The 15,287-nt window shown below is 45.3% G+C and overlaps 2 protein-coding genes across 3 annotated transcripts; both read left to right on the top strand.

The window, feature by feature from the left end:
• Positions 1 to 276: 276 nt before the first annotated feature.
• slc2a11b (solute carrier family 2 member 11b) lies at positions 277 to 5,203 on the top strand (the record flags this gene model as incomplete). The annotated part of the gene is made up of 12 exons (XM_083674035.1): positions 277 to 363; positions 1,337 to 1,435; positions 1,871 to 2,031; positions 2,164 to 2,288; positions 2,646 to 2,775; positions 2,942 to 3,090; positions 3,372 to 3,559; positions 3,749 to 3,859; positions 4,237 to 4,338; positions 4,446 to 4,521; positions 4,694 to 4,821; positions 5,003 to 5,203. 12 exons carry the CDS (start codon positions 277 to 279, stop codon positions 5,201 to 5,203), a joined length of 1,557 nt encoding a protein of 518 aa, XP_083530161.1.
• A 972-nt stretch (positions 5,204 to 6,175) lies between these two features.
• rbm19 (RNA binding motif protein 19) lies at positions 6,176 to 15,012 on the top strand. Of its 2 annotated transcripts, none has more exons than XM_083673444.1 (24): positions 6,176 to 6,300; positions 6,492 to 6,674; positions 6,807 to 6,929; positions 7,113 to 7,145; positions 7,374 to 7,611; positions 8,126 to 8,379; positions 8,605 to 8,664; positions 8,808 to 8,886; positions 9,209 to 9,280; positions 9,512 to 9,715; positions 9,896 to 10,026; positions 10,157 to 10,281; positions 10,431 to 10,527; positions 10,642 to 10,752; positions 10,927 to 11,127; positions 11,364 to 11,433; positions 11,570 to 11,718; positions 11,832 to 11,892; positions 12,151 to 12,230; positions 13,680 to 13,735; positions 13,851 to 13,964; positions 14,042 to 14,153; positions 14,361 to 14,481; positions 14,611 to 15,012. In XM_083673444.1, the coding sequence occupies exons 1-24, from the start codon at positions 6,265 to 6,267 to the stop codon at positions 14,691 to 14,693; spliced, it is 2,793 nt and encodes a 930-aa protein (XP_083529570.1). In that variant the 5' UTR covers positions 6,176 to 6,264; the 3' UTR covers positions 14,694 to 15,012. The 2 variants fall into 2 exon arrangements, with proteins under 2 accessions (XP_083529570.1, XP_083529569.1); XM_083673443.1 differs by having other exon boundaries at positions 11,558 to 11,718.
• Positions 15,013 to 15,287: the final 275 nt, after the last annotated feature.

Raw genomic sequence — 15,287 nt, 5'->3', positions numbered from 1 at the left:
GAGCTGAATTACGCACAAGAAACAAATCGTGTAATTCAATGTCATGCTAATAGATAAGGGAAACATCGGTCATGCTCAGGACAAATGATCAGTTGTATCATCCTCGTTATTTATACTGAGCATCCGACCTGGTCCTCGACATCGCTCAGGATGAGCGCCTTTGACAGAGAGAACTGGGTTACAGACTTGTAAGATTGTGGTGGACAGAAAAAAACTACTGACGCGTTTACAAAGTCATCAGAAAAATAGTTAGATAAAACGAAAACAGGGTTCAGAATGACCAAAAGAAATGGGGATACGTATGGGGATACGGAATATCAACCTTTGCTCAAAGATACTAAAGAATCAAAAGGGAAAATTAAGGTATGTATGTCTAATAATAATAATAATAATAATAATAATAATAATAATAATAATAATAATAATAACAACAATAACAATAATAATAATAGTAATAGCAACAATAATAATAATAATAATAATAATAATAATAATAATAATAATAATAATAATAATAATAACTCTAATACTGAGTTTAGGCTACATGTGAATGGGCCTACAAACTGTAATCAGTAGCCTATCGATAATTCCTGAAGGCCTGTGCAGTATAGGCGGTGTAGGCGGTATAGGCGGTGTAGGCGGTATAGGCAGTGTAGGCGGTGTAGGCGGTGTAGGCGGTATAGGCGGTGTAGGCGGTATAGGCGGTATAGGCGGTGTAGGCGGTGTAGGCGGTATAGGCGGTGTAGGCGGTGTAGGGGGTATAGGCGGTGTAGGCGGTATAGGCGGTGTAGGGGGTATAGGCGGTGTAGGCGGTATAGGCGGTGTAGGGGGTATAGGCGGTGTAGGCGGTATAGGCGGTATAGGCGGTGTAGGCGGTGTAGGCGGTATAGGCGGTGTAGGCGGTATAGGCGGTGTAGGCGGTATAGGCAGTATAGGCGGTGTAGGCGGTGTAGGCGGTATAGGCGGTGTAGGCGTAGGTGAACTAAACCACAGTACAGTCGCAGGTCTACGTGTCTTTCTGTGAACTAAACCGTTGAGTCGTTACACAGCAAATGGGCCTCAAGTTAGAATTTAATTATGAAAATACAATCTATCAAATGTCTTGGTTGTAATACACATTAGGCATGTATTGCAGGCTTTTTGACCATTTCAATTTTGAATACCAAATGGTGTCTAAATGGTCAAATATGGTGATGATTATTGCTGCTGAAGCTATTCCCCATCGTTATCATGTTCGGCATGGGACGTTCAACACGCTCTTATTATAGAAATGATATGTGCATATTTTTAATCACTCAAAATGTGATTCTCACCAACTGTATTTATTTGGTTACAGTGTCCTAACAAATCACTTCTACTGGCGGTTTGTGCGGCTTGCATCGGAGGGACCTTCCAGTATGGTTATAATGTTTCTGTCATCAATGCCCCCACAAAGGTAACACATGTTTGTCAACATGAATTGAACATAAGAATATTAATACTATTGAAATGATGATTTCTGCTGAAAGTAATACTTGTTTTCTGTCCTGTCCTCATTTGCCCAGCATGTGTGTGCACATTTACTGAGGCAGTCACATGCAGCCCTTGAGGTTCAGTGAATCTTGGGTCCCACCACATGACCATGGCTTGTTCTAAACATTTGACTCGCAGGCCCCATGCAAAGTAGACTTTTTTTTAAAACAAGAAGAGCTATGTGATTGTGGTGGCCTAGCTGTGCAACTTTTGTTTGTTTCATACATTTCTCACACACATTCAGAGGTACTGTACGATTTGAATACTCAAATCATGCACTTGAAATTCAGATTGAATTGACCAATTAATCTCTTTTTAAATGAATGTTGTATTGAGTGAGTGGTCCTCTTTTGTTCAGTCTATACAGAATTTCATCAACCAAACCTGGCTGGATCGCTATGACTCTGACATCCCAGAGCAGGTCCTGACTCTCCTGTGGTCCACTATCGTGTCCATTTTCACTGTAGGAGGATTTGTTGGAGCATCTATAGGTGGAACCCTGGGCATTAAATTTGGGAGGTATTCAGAAGTATTTTGCAATTTTAAACAATTTTCAGTTTAAGATCTGGCAAATGTAATTTCACTGCTGGCTTTCACATACATGGCACATTTACTATATTGTTAATCAATTGTGAATATTACCTGTCACAGAAAAGGGACGTTGTTGGTCAACAACATACTTGCCTTACTGGCTGCTCTGTTGATGGGCCTGAGCTCCCCTACTGGAGCATTTGAGCTGCTCATCGTTGGACGCTTTTTCATAGGATTAAATGCGGGTAAATATGTTAGTATGGGGATTGTGTGGTTCATCTGTGAAGGGTTGATATCAGCAGTCATTGATGTCTTTATTTCTAGAATATGATGCAGAGGCGTATTTTCTTCTATAAGTAGATTTATTGAATGTTCTATGTGAAATCCCAGTGTAGTTACTGAGCTTATGCACACAGAAGGATAATTCTAAACTGAAGCAGATGGCACATAGTTTGAGAAAAAGCAGAGATATTAGTTTTTGGTTTATTGACTTGCACGCATGTGTAAACAAAAGAGGGACATTTTGAGAGTCATATGCAGGGGAGAGTTAAGAGATCCAACAGAGGCTTATTTATATTTCTTATGATTTTACTGATTGGCAGGAATTGCCGTATGCGTGCAGCCTCTGTATTTGGGGGAAATTGCCCCAAGGGCACTTCGTGGTGCCATGGCGATGGGAACCTCCATTTTCCTCACTGGGGGGATCCTAACTGGACAGGTGATTGGGCTCAAGTAAGTAAAGACTGTACCACCCTTGACTCTTGCAGAGTAGCTGCTTGAAAAAGCACAAACAGGTGCATTATGTTTTGATAGAGGCTTGTGTTCTTTCTCCTACTGAGTTTCTATGGTCCTTTAGTGAGCTTCTATGGTCCTTTAGTGAGTTTCTATGGTCCTTTAGAGAGCTTCTAGGAAAAGAAGAGCACTGGCCCATCCTGCTCGCCACCACCTGTATCCCAGCATTCCTCCAACTCCTCATCCTGCCCTGGTTCCCAGAGAGCCCTCGCTACCTGCTGATTGACAGAGGAGATGACCTTGCATGTCAAAAAGGTACATTAACAGAGGAATTGCATATTTAATCAATTTGAGAACTCTTAAGACAGACGAACAAACCTATATATTTGTTTTTTAGCCTTTATTTGTTTAATAAAGAGGGCTGACGCCCTAAGACCGTTTATAGTGATTAAACATGGTGCACATGACAGGAAGTTCAGATCAGCAGGTCAGCAGATGACAGATGGAGAGAATGTTTCCACTAAACTCAAGCACATGACTGAATACTGAAAATCTGCCTTATTAGACACAGAAATGTTATGCTTTGACCCCCACAGCAATGCAAAAACTGCATGGTTCAGATAACTTTGACAGTGAGCGGGAAGACATGGAGAGGGAGAGGATCAGCGCTATGGGGATTAAACCCAAGAAGCCCTGGGAGCTGTTCTCCGACAGGAACCTCCGCTGGCAGCTCCTGACCATCATCCTGCTGAACTCCGCCCAGCAGCTCAACGGCATCAACGCTGTACGTCAGCAGCCCTGCGGCGCCCCCTCCAGGCCAACGCCCCCTCCAGGCCGACTGATCTATCACTATCAAACACAAGTCACAGACTAGAAATAGAGTATTCTAATCAGTCGATGTAACTTGCTTGACATTAATGTTTGGTGCACCTTTGTTTGATGTGTTTTCCTCTCTGTTAATTCTCTGTTGCAGATTTATTTCTATGCAGATTATGTGTTCACCCAGTCTGGCATTCCAGCCAATATGATCCCGTACGTTACTATAGGAACCGGAGCCTGTGAGTGTCTCACTGCCCTGACCTGTGTAAGTAGCAACGGTCATCATATACACATTTCCTAGTATTCAGAATCCACATGAATTATCCCTCATTTCTTTATGTTTTGGTTTGTTAGCCACCGTATGTCTACCTAGTGTCCTCATTGAAAACAATGATAGTTCTATGTTTGGTGATAGTTCTATGTTTGGTGATAGTTCTATGTTTGGTGATAGTTCTATGTTTGGTGAGAGTTCTATGTTTGGTGATAGTTCTATGTTTGGTGTATGTCATGCATACCAGTGGTGTGATGTTGTCAGTAGATGATATATGTCAGTAGATTACTGATTCTAAGGTCAATTAGAAAACCTCACATTTCTCCATACTTGGTCTGCTGGAATGTCATGTGAGATGGCGTGTCTTTCAGGGCATGCTGATCGAATCTCTGGGAAGGAAAGTGCTTATCATCGGAGGGTACACACTTATGACCGTCTGGTGCATTTTCTTCACTCTGACCCTCACATTTCAAGTAAAACATCTTTGATCTACCAATCCCATTTCATTTTCCACCCTACTGAAATATGTATAAAACGTGGGTTTCTGAGTGCATTGTGGTGCTCTTTTCTCTCCACACAGGACGCCAGCCCGTGGGCACCTTATCTTAGTATGGCATGCGTCTTTGCTTTCATTCTGAGCTTTGGCTTGGGACCAGGTAACTAACAGAACATATCACAACTTTAGGCTAGTATCTCCAAGCTGAGGGTGTGTGTAATCTCCAAGCTGAGGGTGTGTGTGATCTGGAGAAACCATGATTTTACTGTTGGTAATGAGCGATATTGATGAGTCGTTTTAAACTGACGCTGTACCCTTACTGTGTCTTGCAGGTGGTGTGACAAACATCTTGACCACTGAGTTGTTCACACAAACCACACGGCCGGCTGCCTACATGATTGGAGGTTCTGTCAACTGGCTCAGCTTCTTCTTCATAGGCATGGTGTTCCCATTTATCGTGGTAGGTGCCAGCTGGGTTTCTCTCTTCAAGCCTGGTGTTCCCATGAATATTCTACCATTAACATATAGCTTATATGGTTCTTGATAATATAGAATGCTTTTTAAGAAGAAGCGGAGACTAACACAGAGGTAAGATAAATATGTTTAAAGCTGATCCTAAATCTGCTCTTTTACTTCCACAGACTGGGCTGCAGCAATATTGTTTCCTGGTGTTCTTGGTCATTTGTTGCTTGGTGGCAATATACATATTCTTTGTTGTTCCTGAGACCAAGAACAAGACGTTCTTGGAGATCCATACAGAATTTCAATCCAGAGAAAAGAGGAAGCCGTCCAAAGCTGACGCCACGGAGCGCCAGAAGATAACAATGTCAACCCCTCTGTAGAACACAACCTCAGTGCTGCTACACAACAACTGACAATGCAATGTATATTCCACTGTTATAAGAACACAATCAACATTGTCATTTAGACCAAGAAAACAACACAATAACTATTTTAAGTGCTATTCTTTTTGATGTCCAGGTCCTCCAAACATTATAACTGTTATGATAATGGATATACAACATAATCATGAATAAGTTAGTGGTTTGTACTGTTGTTTACACACCTGTGTTTTTAAGTCCTCAAAATGTTCATCTTTATGAAAATATTGAAAGTTGTCAATAATAATGTGTTTCAGTAAATTGCCCTTTGAGATGTCTATTAATATCTTTTAATAAAAATAAAATAACAACTTGTCAGTCTGATATACACTGCAGAATTAATATTGCTTAGTTTATGGTGAAAGTGATCAAATATTAATCAATATAAATGTTTACCAACACCATACATCTAACTAAGTTCCAAACCAACTCTCTCTGCATAACTGTTTTAGATATTGTGAGAATCTAATATAATGTGTTACTTTGCATGACTTTTAATTTGAGGTTTTGGAAAAGAAGAGTGTAAATGATGGTCACGTGATCAGGAGGTACACTCGAGTCAAAAAGAAGCAAATGCCATTTGGACTTTAAAGGAATAGAAATAAAACAGCGGGGAACATTGTGACAACATTGTGATTTATTTGGTGCAGCTTTCTAAATCTAATTACTGCGATGCATTATACGCATTATAGACAAGTCATAGATAATGAGCATCTTGACAAAAAAGAAGAAATCGTCTGAGGTCATATAACAGCTCAAGCAACAACAAGTATCCATTCTTAAATGGATCAAATGTCAAAGGAGGTCCAACCAGACAGTTGTGGTGTGATGTCCACCACCGCTCTGACAGAAGCAGAGTCATCGTTCCATCGTGTTTCTGAGCTCGACTCCTCCCGCCTGGCTGCTTCCCCAGGCCCCGCCCACTAGAACAACATGGCCGCGAGCAGACGTCCACGCGTGTTTGTTGACATGGACATTTAGTCATTATTTCAGAGTATTGATGAGATAGATAGTTCCCAACAATGTCGAGATTAATAGTCAAAAACCTTCCAAACGGGGTAAGTAAGCGAGAACACTTTTATTTGAGCTAACTTCTTACAATAACGCACCCCTCAGTGTAACCTAGTCAGTGAGTGTTACCAGCTAGTTGGCTAACCATGTTACTGGGAACGGGAGGTAAAGTGTGTGTTTGTGGTTGTGTTTGTGGTTGTGGTTGTGGTTGTGGTTGCGGTTGTGGTTGTGGTTGCAGATGAAGGAGGAGAGGTTCCGAGGGATGTTCGCCGCCTTCGGAACCCTGACAGACTGCACTCTGAAGTTCACCAAGGACGGCAAGTTCCGCAAGTTCGCCTTCGTGGGTTTCAAGGCTGAGGAAGACGCCGAGAAGGCGCTGAAGCATTTCAACAAGAGCTTCGTGGACACGTCCAGAGTGACGGTAAAACAGATCCTCCCACAGGCGACTAGGAGCGTTTGGTGCCGCGAGATGAACTCCTTCGTTATGCCAGACACGGTCCTGTCTCACGGTCCTGTCTCACGGTCTGTGTTGTGTGTTGTGTGTTGTGTACAGGTGGAGATGTGCAAGTCTTTTGGAGACCCCACCAAGGCCAGAGCATGGAGCAAACACACCCAGAGCTCAGGCCCAGCTTCAGTCCCTGGCCCGGCCACCAAAGAGCCCAGGGAGGATAAGAAGGTATAGGACCGCGTTTTGATATGTTCTCAATGTTTTTTATGTTTCCCCAGATGTGTCTCAGATGTGGTGTCTACAGTATGACCATAATATGTGGTAAATGATACTAAAACCTCACAGGATATTGTGTTGCATAACTGCTTGAGATTGATCTGTGATTGTCTTTCCTTGTGTGCTCTTTGCCAGATGAAAAAGGAACTTCCCAGTGTCCTGGGCAAAGTAAGTCCATGTTTGCTACTTTGATAGAGTAATCACAGTGTGTCATTTCAAAAAGATACTCCTTTATTTATTAAGCTGTGTGAGAGAGAGAATACTCATGGACCACCTGGGAAAGCAGTACTGGGTGAGGAGAGAGACACAGGTGGAGAGATCCTCCTTGTCTCTTTGGTGCACTGTTTAACTGTGTGTGTGTGTGTGTGTGTGTGTGTGTGTGTGTGTGTGTGTCAGCTGGAGGAGGACCAGGGTTTCAAGGAGTTTGTGTCAGTACATCAGAATCGCAGCCAGGCGCCCACCTGGGCCAATGACGACCAGTTAGCCGCCCCTGAAACAGATCAAAAGAAGAAGGTGAAGAATCAGGAGAAGGAGAAGAAGAAGAAGCCCTCTTCTGATGATTACCTCAACTTTGATTCAGACCAGTCAGAGGAGGAGGGAGAGAAGGATGAGGAAGAGGAAGAGGAAGATCAGGGTAAGTACACCTACACACAGGCCCAGCCGCTGGTGGGGCTGTCTCTATGTTTGCTGGCGGGGGTTAGGGTTAGGGTGTGTCTTTAACAGTGTGTTTTAGGGTTAGGGTTAGGCTGTGTCTTTAACAGTGTGTTTTAGGGTTAGGGTTAGGCTGTGTCTTTAACAGTGTGTTTTAGGGTTAGGCTGTGTCTTTAACAGTGTGTTTTAGGGTTAGGCTGTGTCTTTAACAGTGTGTTTTAGGGTTAGGGTGTGTCTTTAACAGTGTGTTTTAGCGTTAGGGTGTGTCTTTAACAGTGTGTTTTAGCATTAGGGTGTGTCTTTAATAGTGTGTTTTAGGGTTAGGGTGTGTCTTTAACAGTGTGTTTTAGGGTTAGGGTGTGTCTTTAACAGTGTGTTTTAGGGTTAGGGTGTGTCTTTAACAGTGTGTTTTAGGGTTAGGGTTAGGCTGTGTCTTTAACAGTGTGTTTTAGGGTTAGGGTTAGGGTGTGTCTTTAACAGTGTGTTTTAACTGACAGGTGCTGCTAAGAAGGCTCTGGAATCTGGCTTGTCTGACATGGAGTACCTGCGCTCCAAAGTGGCACAGACAGGGGGCGCCGTTGAGCAGAGTGAGGAGGAGGAGGAGGAGGAAAATGATGAAGAAGAGCGTGGCCGCGTGCCTCAGACAGACAGTGCCTATGAGAGTGGAGACAGAGACCTCCAGAAGGCCAGAACAGCAGCTCCCTCCCTGGATAAAAAACAAGGCAAAGCCAGCAAGCCTGTCAAACTGGAGGTAAGATCTCCCCCCTTCCCACACATGGTCCCCCGGACTTACCCCAAACATTTACCTCTCTGACCCAGAACGTTTAACCATTTAAGGCTTAACCCTAAGCCCCTGAATCAGAGAGTATGAGACTGGTGCTCTATTGGTGCTCTATTGCTGTAACATTGCAGGTAAAACCAGGTAGCGTAGTGTTTCTGGAACAGTGTGATTATTTTCTCTCTCTCTGCTCCACAGTTTGAGCCCACCACAGAGTTCACAGTGAAGCTGAGAGGTGCTCCATTCAATGTCAAAGAGGTGAGGTGTGTGTGTGTGTGTGGGCAAAGGAAGAGTGGAGAGATTTATCATGAATATGCGCCCACAGCTTTATTCCTTAAATTGTAGTTCTTGTATCTTCTGAGGGTGTGACAGCTTTGGTTTTGTTTGTTTGACATTAACAGCAACAAGTTCGAGAGTTCATGACCCCTCTGAAGCCTGTTGCCATCCGAATAGCCAAGAACGAAAGCGGCAACAAAACAGGTGTGTGTGTGTGTGTGTGTGTGTGTGTGTGTGTGTGTGTGTGTGTGTGTGTGTGTGTGTGTGTGTGTGTGTGTGTGTGTGTGTGTGTGTGTGTGTGTGTGTGTGTGTGTGTGTTCAGGTCACTCTTCTCCTCTCATATCTGCTACTATGTTGACAGATATTTTTCTGGTTGTATATCTGTCTCAGGTTATATATGTGTATATATGAAAGTATATATCTGTCTCAGGTTATATGAATGTGTATATCTGTCTCAAGTTATATATATGTATATATGAAAGTATATATCTGTCTCAGAGTGTATGAATGTGTATATCTGTCTCAGGTTATATATATGTGGACCTGCGGTCTGAGGAAGAAGTGGAAAAGGCCCTGAAGAAGAACAAAGATTACATGGGTAAGTAAATCAGCCGGTGTGTGTGTTGGTGTGTGCGTGCGTGTGTGTGTGTGTGTTGGTGTACTCTACACACTTAGAATCTTAAAGGTACAGTCTGTGATATGACACAGCCACGAAAAAGTGGGGAGACTACCGGCAGAGAGAATTCGCCAAATTCATTGAAGCATAAACCATGGAAACGTGGTATCACTGAGTCTACCTGAGGTGTTGAGTGTGTTTGTGTGGTGTTAGGGGGCCGCTACATCGAGGTGTTCCGGGTGTCTGTGTGGCAGGCCCGGACGGACAAACGGGAGAAGGGGAGCGAGAAGAACTTCACCAGGGAGCTGAAGGATGATGAGGAAGAGGAGGATGTAGCAGACTCTGGACGACTCTTCATCAGGAACCTGCCCTACACCTGCACCGAAGAGGAGCTCAGAGACATATTCTCCAAGCATGGTGTGTTTCTCTCAGTTCAACAGTCTTTATTAGCATTAACAAACACGTGTTTACATTGCCAAAGCATCACAAACAATCAGAAAGTATTGCCAAATGGTAATAATGATGGAAATAATGATGTCAATGATAGTATCTCTTACACACAAACTCAGCCCAGCTCTGTAACTCTGTGTCCTGCAGGTCCCCTGTCTGAGGTGGTCTTTCCCATCGACAATCTTACTAAGAGGCCTAAAGGATTTGCCTTTGTCACCTACATGATTCCAGAGAATGCTGTGTCAGCACTGGCTCAGCTAGATGGACACGTGTTCCAGGTAACTTCTAGTCTTTTGCCAATACTCTCTCTTATTGACAGTTGAAAAGTGCAAGCTTGATCATAGAGGACACATAACTCTGTTATTCTCACAAATACATTCTCTCTTTCTCTCCACCTCTCTTTCTCAGGGCAGGATGCTGCACCTGCTTCCCTCCACACTGAAGAAGGAGAAGACTGACTCCTCCCACTCTGGCCCTGGCTCCTCCTCCTATAAACGCCAGAAAGATGCCAAGGACAAAGCAGCTGGAGCCAGGTCAGTCTGACACCAACCAATCACCAACCACTCACCAACCACTCACCAACCAACCACTCACCAACCAAGGTTACGTTCCAGTGTTGGAGTGCTCCAGTGATGTTGTTGTCTCTGTGTTTTTTAATGCTATGACGTTCCCTCCCCTCCAGCTCCCATAACTGGAACACGCTGTTTCTGGGCACCAGTGCCGTTGCAGACGCCATTGCTGAGAGATACAACACCACTAAGAGCCAAGTGCTTGACCACGTGAGTCCTGCTCCTTCTACCGTCCTCCACGCGTACACACCCCGTACATCCTAACATGTGACTGAATAGGCTGCATTACGAGTCAGCGCACATGTCCTGTGTCTCCCCCTGTAGGAGTCCAAAGGTAGTGTTGCAGTACGGATGGCTCTAGGTGAGACTCAGATCGTCCAGGAGACTCGCCAGTTTCTACTGGACAACCAAGTGTGTCTGGACTCCTTCAGTCAGGTAGGTGTCTGTCTGTCTGTCTCTCTCTGTCTGTCTGTCTCTGTCTGTCTCTGTCTGTGTCTGTCTGTGTCTGTCTGTCTGTCTCAGATTGACTTTTGATACTTTTTTGTATTTGTCATAATGTGTGTGTGTGTGTGTGTGTGTGTGTGTGTGTGTGTGTGTGTGTGTGTTTAGGCGGCGGCAGGCAGGAGTTCGTGTGTGTTCCTGGTGAAGAACCTCCCCGCTGGAGTGACGGTGTCGGAGCTGGAGGCGCTGTTCTCCCCCCACGGTACCCTGGGTAGAGTGCTTATGCCCCCTGCTGGGCTGACCGCCATCGTAGAATACCTGGAGCCGACCGAGGCGAAACGGGCTTTCACAAGACTGGCCTACAGCAAGGTGTGTGTGTGTGTGTGTGCATGGGGGTGTGGGGCTGGGCTGGCTGGCTGGTTGGCTGATTGGCGGCTGGGTGGCTGGCTGATTGGCTGGCTGGCTGGCTGGGTGATTGGCTGGCTGGCTGGCTGGCTGATTGGCTGGCTGGCTGATTGGCTGGCTGGCTGATTGGCTGCTGTCAGTATTGAGCAAAGGAAGAGCAGAGAGATGTTTTCTCCCTAAAGTTTTCTCTCTTTTTCTAGTTTCAACACGTCCCTCTGTATTTGGAGTGGGCCCCTGTAGGAGTGTTTACAGCAGCCAGACCTGACCCAGGTAAACCCACATCATCATCATCATCATCATCATCATCTGGCTGGCTTGGCTTCTCCAGTTCCCCCTGTATCACAAACACAACACGTCAGTGTGTACAGTGAATGACATACAGTTTATTAATCAGAGTGTCTCTCAGACCCAAAGTCCAACCCCGAAGCCCCAGCACCAGAGAAAGAGGGGAAGGAAGAAGAGGAGGAGGAGGAGGAGGAAGAAGAGAGTGCTCCTGGGTCCACACTCTTCATCAAGAACCTCAATTTCAGCACAGCAGAGGAGACGCTGCATGAGGTAGGGTCAAGATGAGGGGTTAAGGTTCAGACTTATGAAATAATGAGGTTTAGAAGATGATGAGTTGGGCCTTGTTGAATGTCTCATGTTGGTGGTTTCTCTCTCTTTCTCAGACCTTCTCCAAATGTGGCAAAGTGAAAACCTGCACCATTTCCAAGAAGAAAGATAAGACAGGTACTGAACCTTTAGATATATAATAATATATGCCATTTAGCTGACTCTTTTATCCAAAGTGACTTACATTGCAGGGAGTTCATACATCTCAGTAAAGATGGTCCCAGCGGGAATCAAACCCATAACCTAAGCGTTGTTAGCGCCATGCTCTACCAACTGAGCCACAGAGGACATATTTAGGCTTACTGGATAAATACTATAAAAGCTTCAGTGATGAGTGATATCTCAGTACTGTTTGTCATCTGTGGGCTCCTGTAGGCAAGCTGTTGTCCATGGGCTATGGCTTTGTCCAGTACCAGACCCCCGAGGCCGCACAGAAGGCCATGAGGCAGCTCCAGGTACTAACCTGAACCCTACACATACTGACCTTAACCACAAACCCAACCCTACAGGTGATTCCTCAGTCAAACAAAAGACAGAATCATCCTGTTAAAGGTGTGAAATGACCTGACCATTCTACCTGACCATCCTACCTTACCCTGACCATCCTACCTTACCCTGACCATCCTACCTGACCATCCTACCTTACCCTGACCATCCTACCTTACCCTTACCATCCTACCTTACCATCCTACCTTACCCTGACCATCCTACCTTACCCTTACCATCCTACCTTACCATCCTACCTTACCCTGACCATCCTACCTTACCCTTACCATCCTACCTTACCATCCTACCTTACCCTGACCATCCTACCTTACCATCCTACCTTACCCTGACCATCCTACCTTACCCTGACCATCCTACCTTACCCTGGCCATCCTACCTTACCCTTACCATCCTACCTTACCATCCTACCTTACCCTGACCATCCTACCTTACCCTGACCATCCTACCTTACCCTGGCCATCCTACCTTACCATCCTACCTTACCCTGACCATCCTACCTTACCCTGGCCATCCTACCTTACCATCCTACCTTACCCTGACCATCCTACCTTACCCTGACCATCCTACCTTACCATCCTACCTTACCCTGACCATCCTACCTTACCATCCTACCTTACCATCCTACCTTACCCTGACCATCCTACCTTACCCTGACCATCCTACCTTACCCTGGCCATCCTACCTTACCATCCTACCTTACCATCCTACCTTACCCTGACCATCCTACCTTACCCTGACCATCCTACCTTACCCTGGCCATCCTACCATACCCTGACCATCCTACCTTACCATCCTACCTTACCCTGACCATCCTACCTTACCATCCTACCTTACCCTGGCCATCCTACCTTACCCTGACCATCCTACCTTACCATCCTACCATACCCTGACCATCCTACCTTACCCTGGCCATCCTACCATACCCTGACCATCCTACCTTACCCTGACCATCCTACCTTACCCTGACCATCCTACCTTACCATCCTACCTTACCCTGGCCATCCTACCTTACCCTGACCATCCTACCTTACCATCCTACCATACCCTGACCATCCTACCTTACCCTGGCCATCCTACCATACCCTGACCATCCTACCTTACCCTGGCCATCCTACCTTACCCTGACCATCCTACCTTACCATCCTACCTTACCCTGGCCATCCTACCATACCCTGACCATCCTACCTTACCCTGACCATCCTACCTTACCCTGACCATCCTACCTTACCATCCTACCTTACCCTGACCATCCTACCTTACCCTGACCATCCTACCTTACCATCCTACCTTACCCTGACCATCCTACCTTACCCTGACCATCCTACCTTACCCTGACCCTCCTGCTACAGTCAAACGTTTGTCATAACTCGTGTTTTCTCCCTCTCTCTCTCTCTCAGCACTGCAGGGTGGATGATCACCAGTTAGAGCTGAAAGTGTCTGAAAAAGCCACCAAGTGAGTCACTCTAAACCACAATAGAGATCATTCTGACTGTGGAACCGTACCCCCCCCCCCCCGTGTTAATATGGTTAAATAATATGGTTCTCTCTCTCTCTCTCTCTCTCTTCAGGTCTGCGACAATGTCTCGCAAGAAGCAGTCAGAGAAGAAACAGACCAGTTCCAAGATCCTCGTACGCAATGTCCCCTTCCAAGCCACCGTCAGGGAGATCCGAGAGCTCTTCTGGTAACACACATCCACACACATCACAGTGAACCGGTTTGTTCAGGATGAGAGAATGATGGTGATGTGTCTTCCCTCAGCACGTTTGGGGAGCTGAAGACGGTTCGTCTGCCAAAGAAAGCGTCTGCTGCTGGATCAGGATCTCACCGTGGGTTCGGCTTCGTCGACTTCCTCACCAAACAGGATGCCAAGGTGAGTGTGTCTGGGAGCATGCTTTTGTCTAAAAAAAAAAATAATAATAATAATTATACTAGAAGTTCACAACTCCAGGTTACAGTTCCAGGTTATTCCCATAAAATACTTTTTTATAATATAACCTAAAATAGATTGATAAAACTAAATGTCGCCACGTGTTTGACTGATGAACATGCTGTCTGCTGCGTTGTGCGTGGTCTGTAGAACGCCTTCACGGCGCTGTGCCACAGCACCCATCTGTACGGACGCCGGCTGGTGCTGGAGTGGGCCGACGCGGAGGACACCGTGGAGGCGCTGCGCAGGAAGACCGCACAACATTTCCATGGTAACACCCAACACACACACACACACAAATTGAAGTTCCCTTCACTACCAGTTCCTCATCCTCTCTCTCTCTCTCTCTCTCTCTCTCTCTCTCTCTCTCTCTCTCTCTCTCTCTCTCTCTCTCTCTCAGACGATCCAAAGAAGCGGAGGCAGGCCGAGGTGATGGAGGGGATTCTGGAGGCGATGGAGGTGGGAGGGAAGGAGGCGGACTGACCCCCTAAACACCACCCTCCAATCATCACCCTTCACCCTGATTGCTACTCTGTGGCCACACGCGGGTGTGACTGGCTACATATGGACCTGATTGATCAGAATCAGACTGATGGCATCCAATCCAGCAGACGCCTTCCCAGGACTTTTAGTATTTTTGTGACGTTGGACTTTTCCCTCTTATGGACTCCTGTGACACGCTGTTCCCTGAGTGTTTGATCAGTTGTGGCTTAGAATCATAGATGAAATCATGTATGAGAGAGAGGGGGAGGAGCTGTGGGATGACTTGTGGTCATTCAACTAAATAAATGTACTTATTTGATATAGTGGATTTTAAAACAGTTTTGTGTTTGAATTTTAGAGGTGTAGTTATTTTGTCTTATATGTGATATTAAACTAGTTGTCAATAGGTATTATCATAGTCATGTCATATGGGCAAAACTTGATGTAACCAAGATTATGTGAGTGTGTTCAATTGTGTGATTGAATGTGTTTGTGTGATTGGTATGTGGTTGTGGTGCAAAAGGCAAAATGCAGTGCTTCAGTGATATTATTTTGAATGCATTTGATAACAGAACGTCAAAGCACAAATAATGC

The sequence above is a fragment of the Argentina silus genome (genome assembly GCF_951799395.1).
Source record: "Argentina silus genome assembly, chromosome: 7".
Classification (NCBI taxonomy): Eukaryota; Metazoa; Chordata; class Actinopteri; order Argentiniformes; family Argentinidae; genus Argentina; species Argentina silus.
Note: the sequence above shows the minus strand (reverse complement) of the source record. Positions and strands in the feature narration are given on the sequence as shown.

Excerpts from the sequence above, each read along its gene's own strand:
- rbm19 (XM_083673443.1), top strand. The coding sequence starts at position 6,265 with ATGTCGAGATTAATAGTCAAAAACCTTCCAAACGGG. Across the intron at positions 8,887-9,208 it reads CGAAAGCGGCAACAAAACAG|GTTATATATATGTGGACCTG; the intron begins GTGTGTGTGTGT and ends TATCTGTCTCAG. Across the intron at positions 11,128-11,363 it reads CAAGACTGGCCTACAGCAAG|TTTCAACACGTCCCTCTGTA; the intron begins GTGTGTGTGTGT and ends CTCTTTTTCTAG.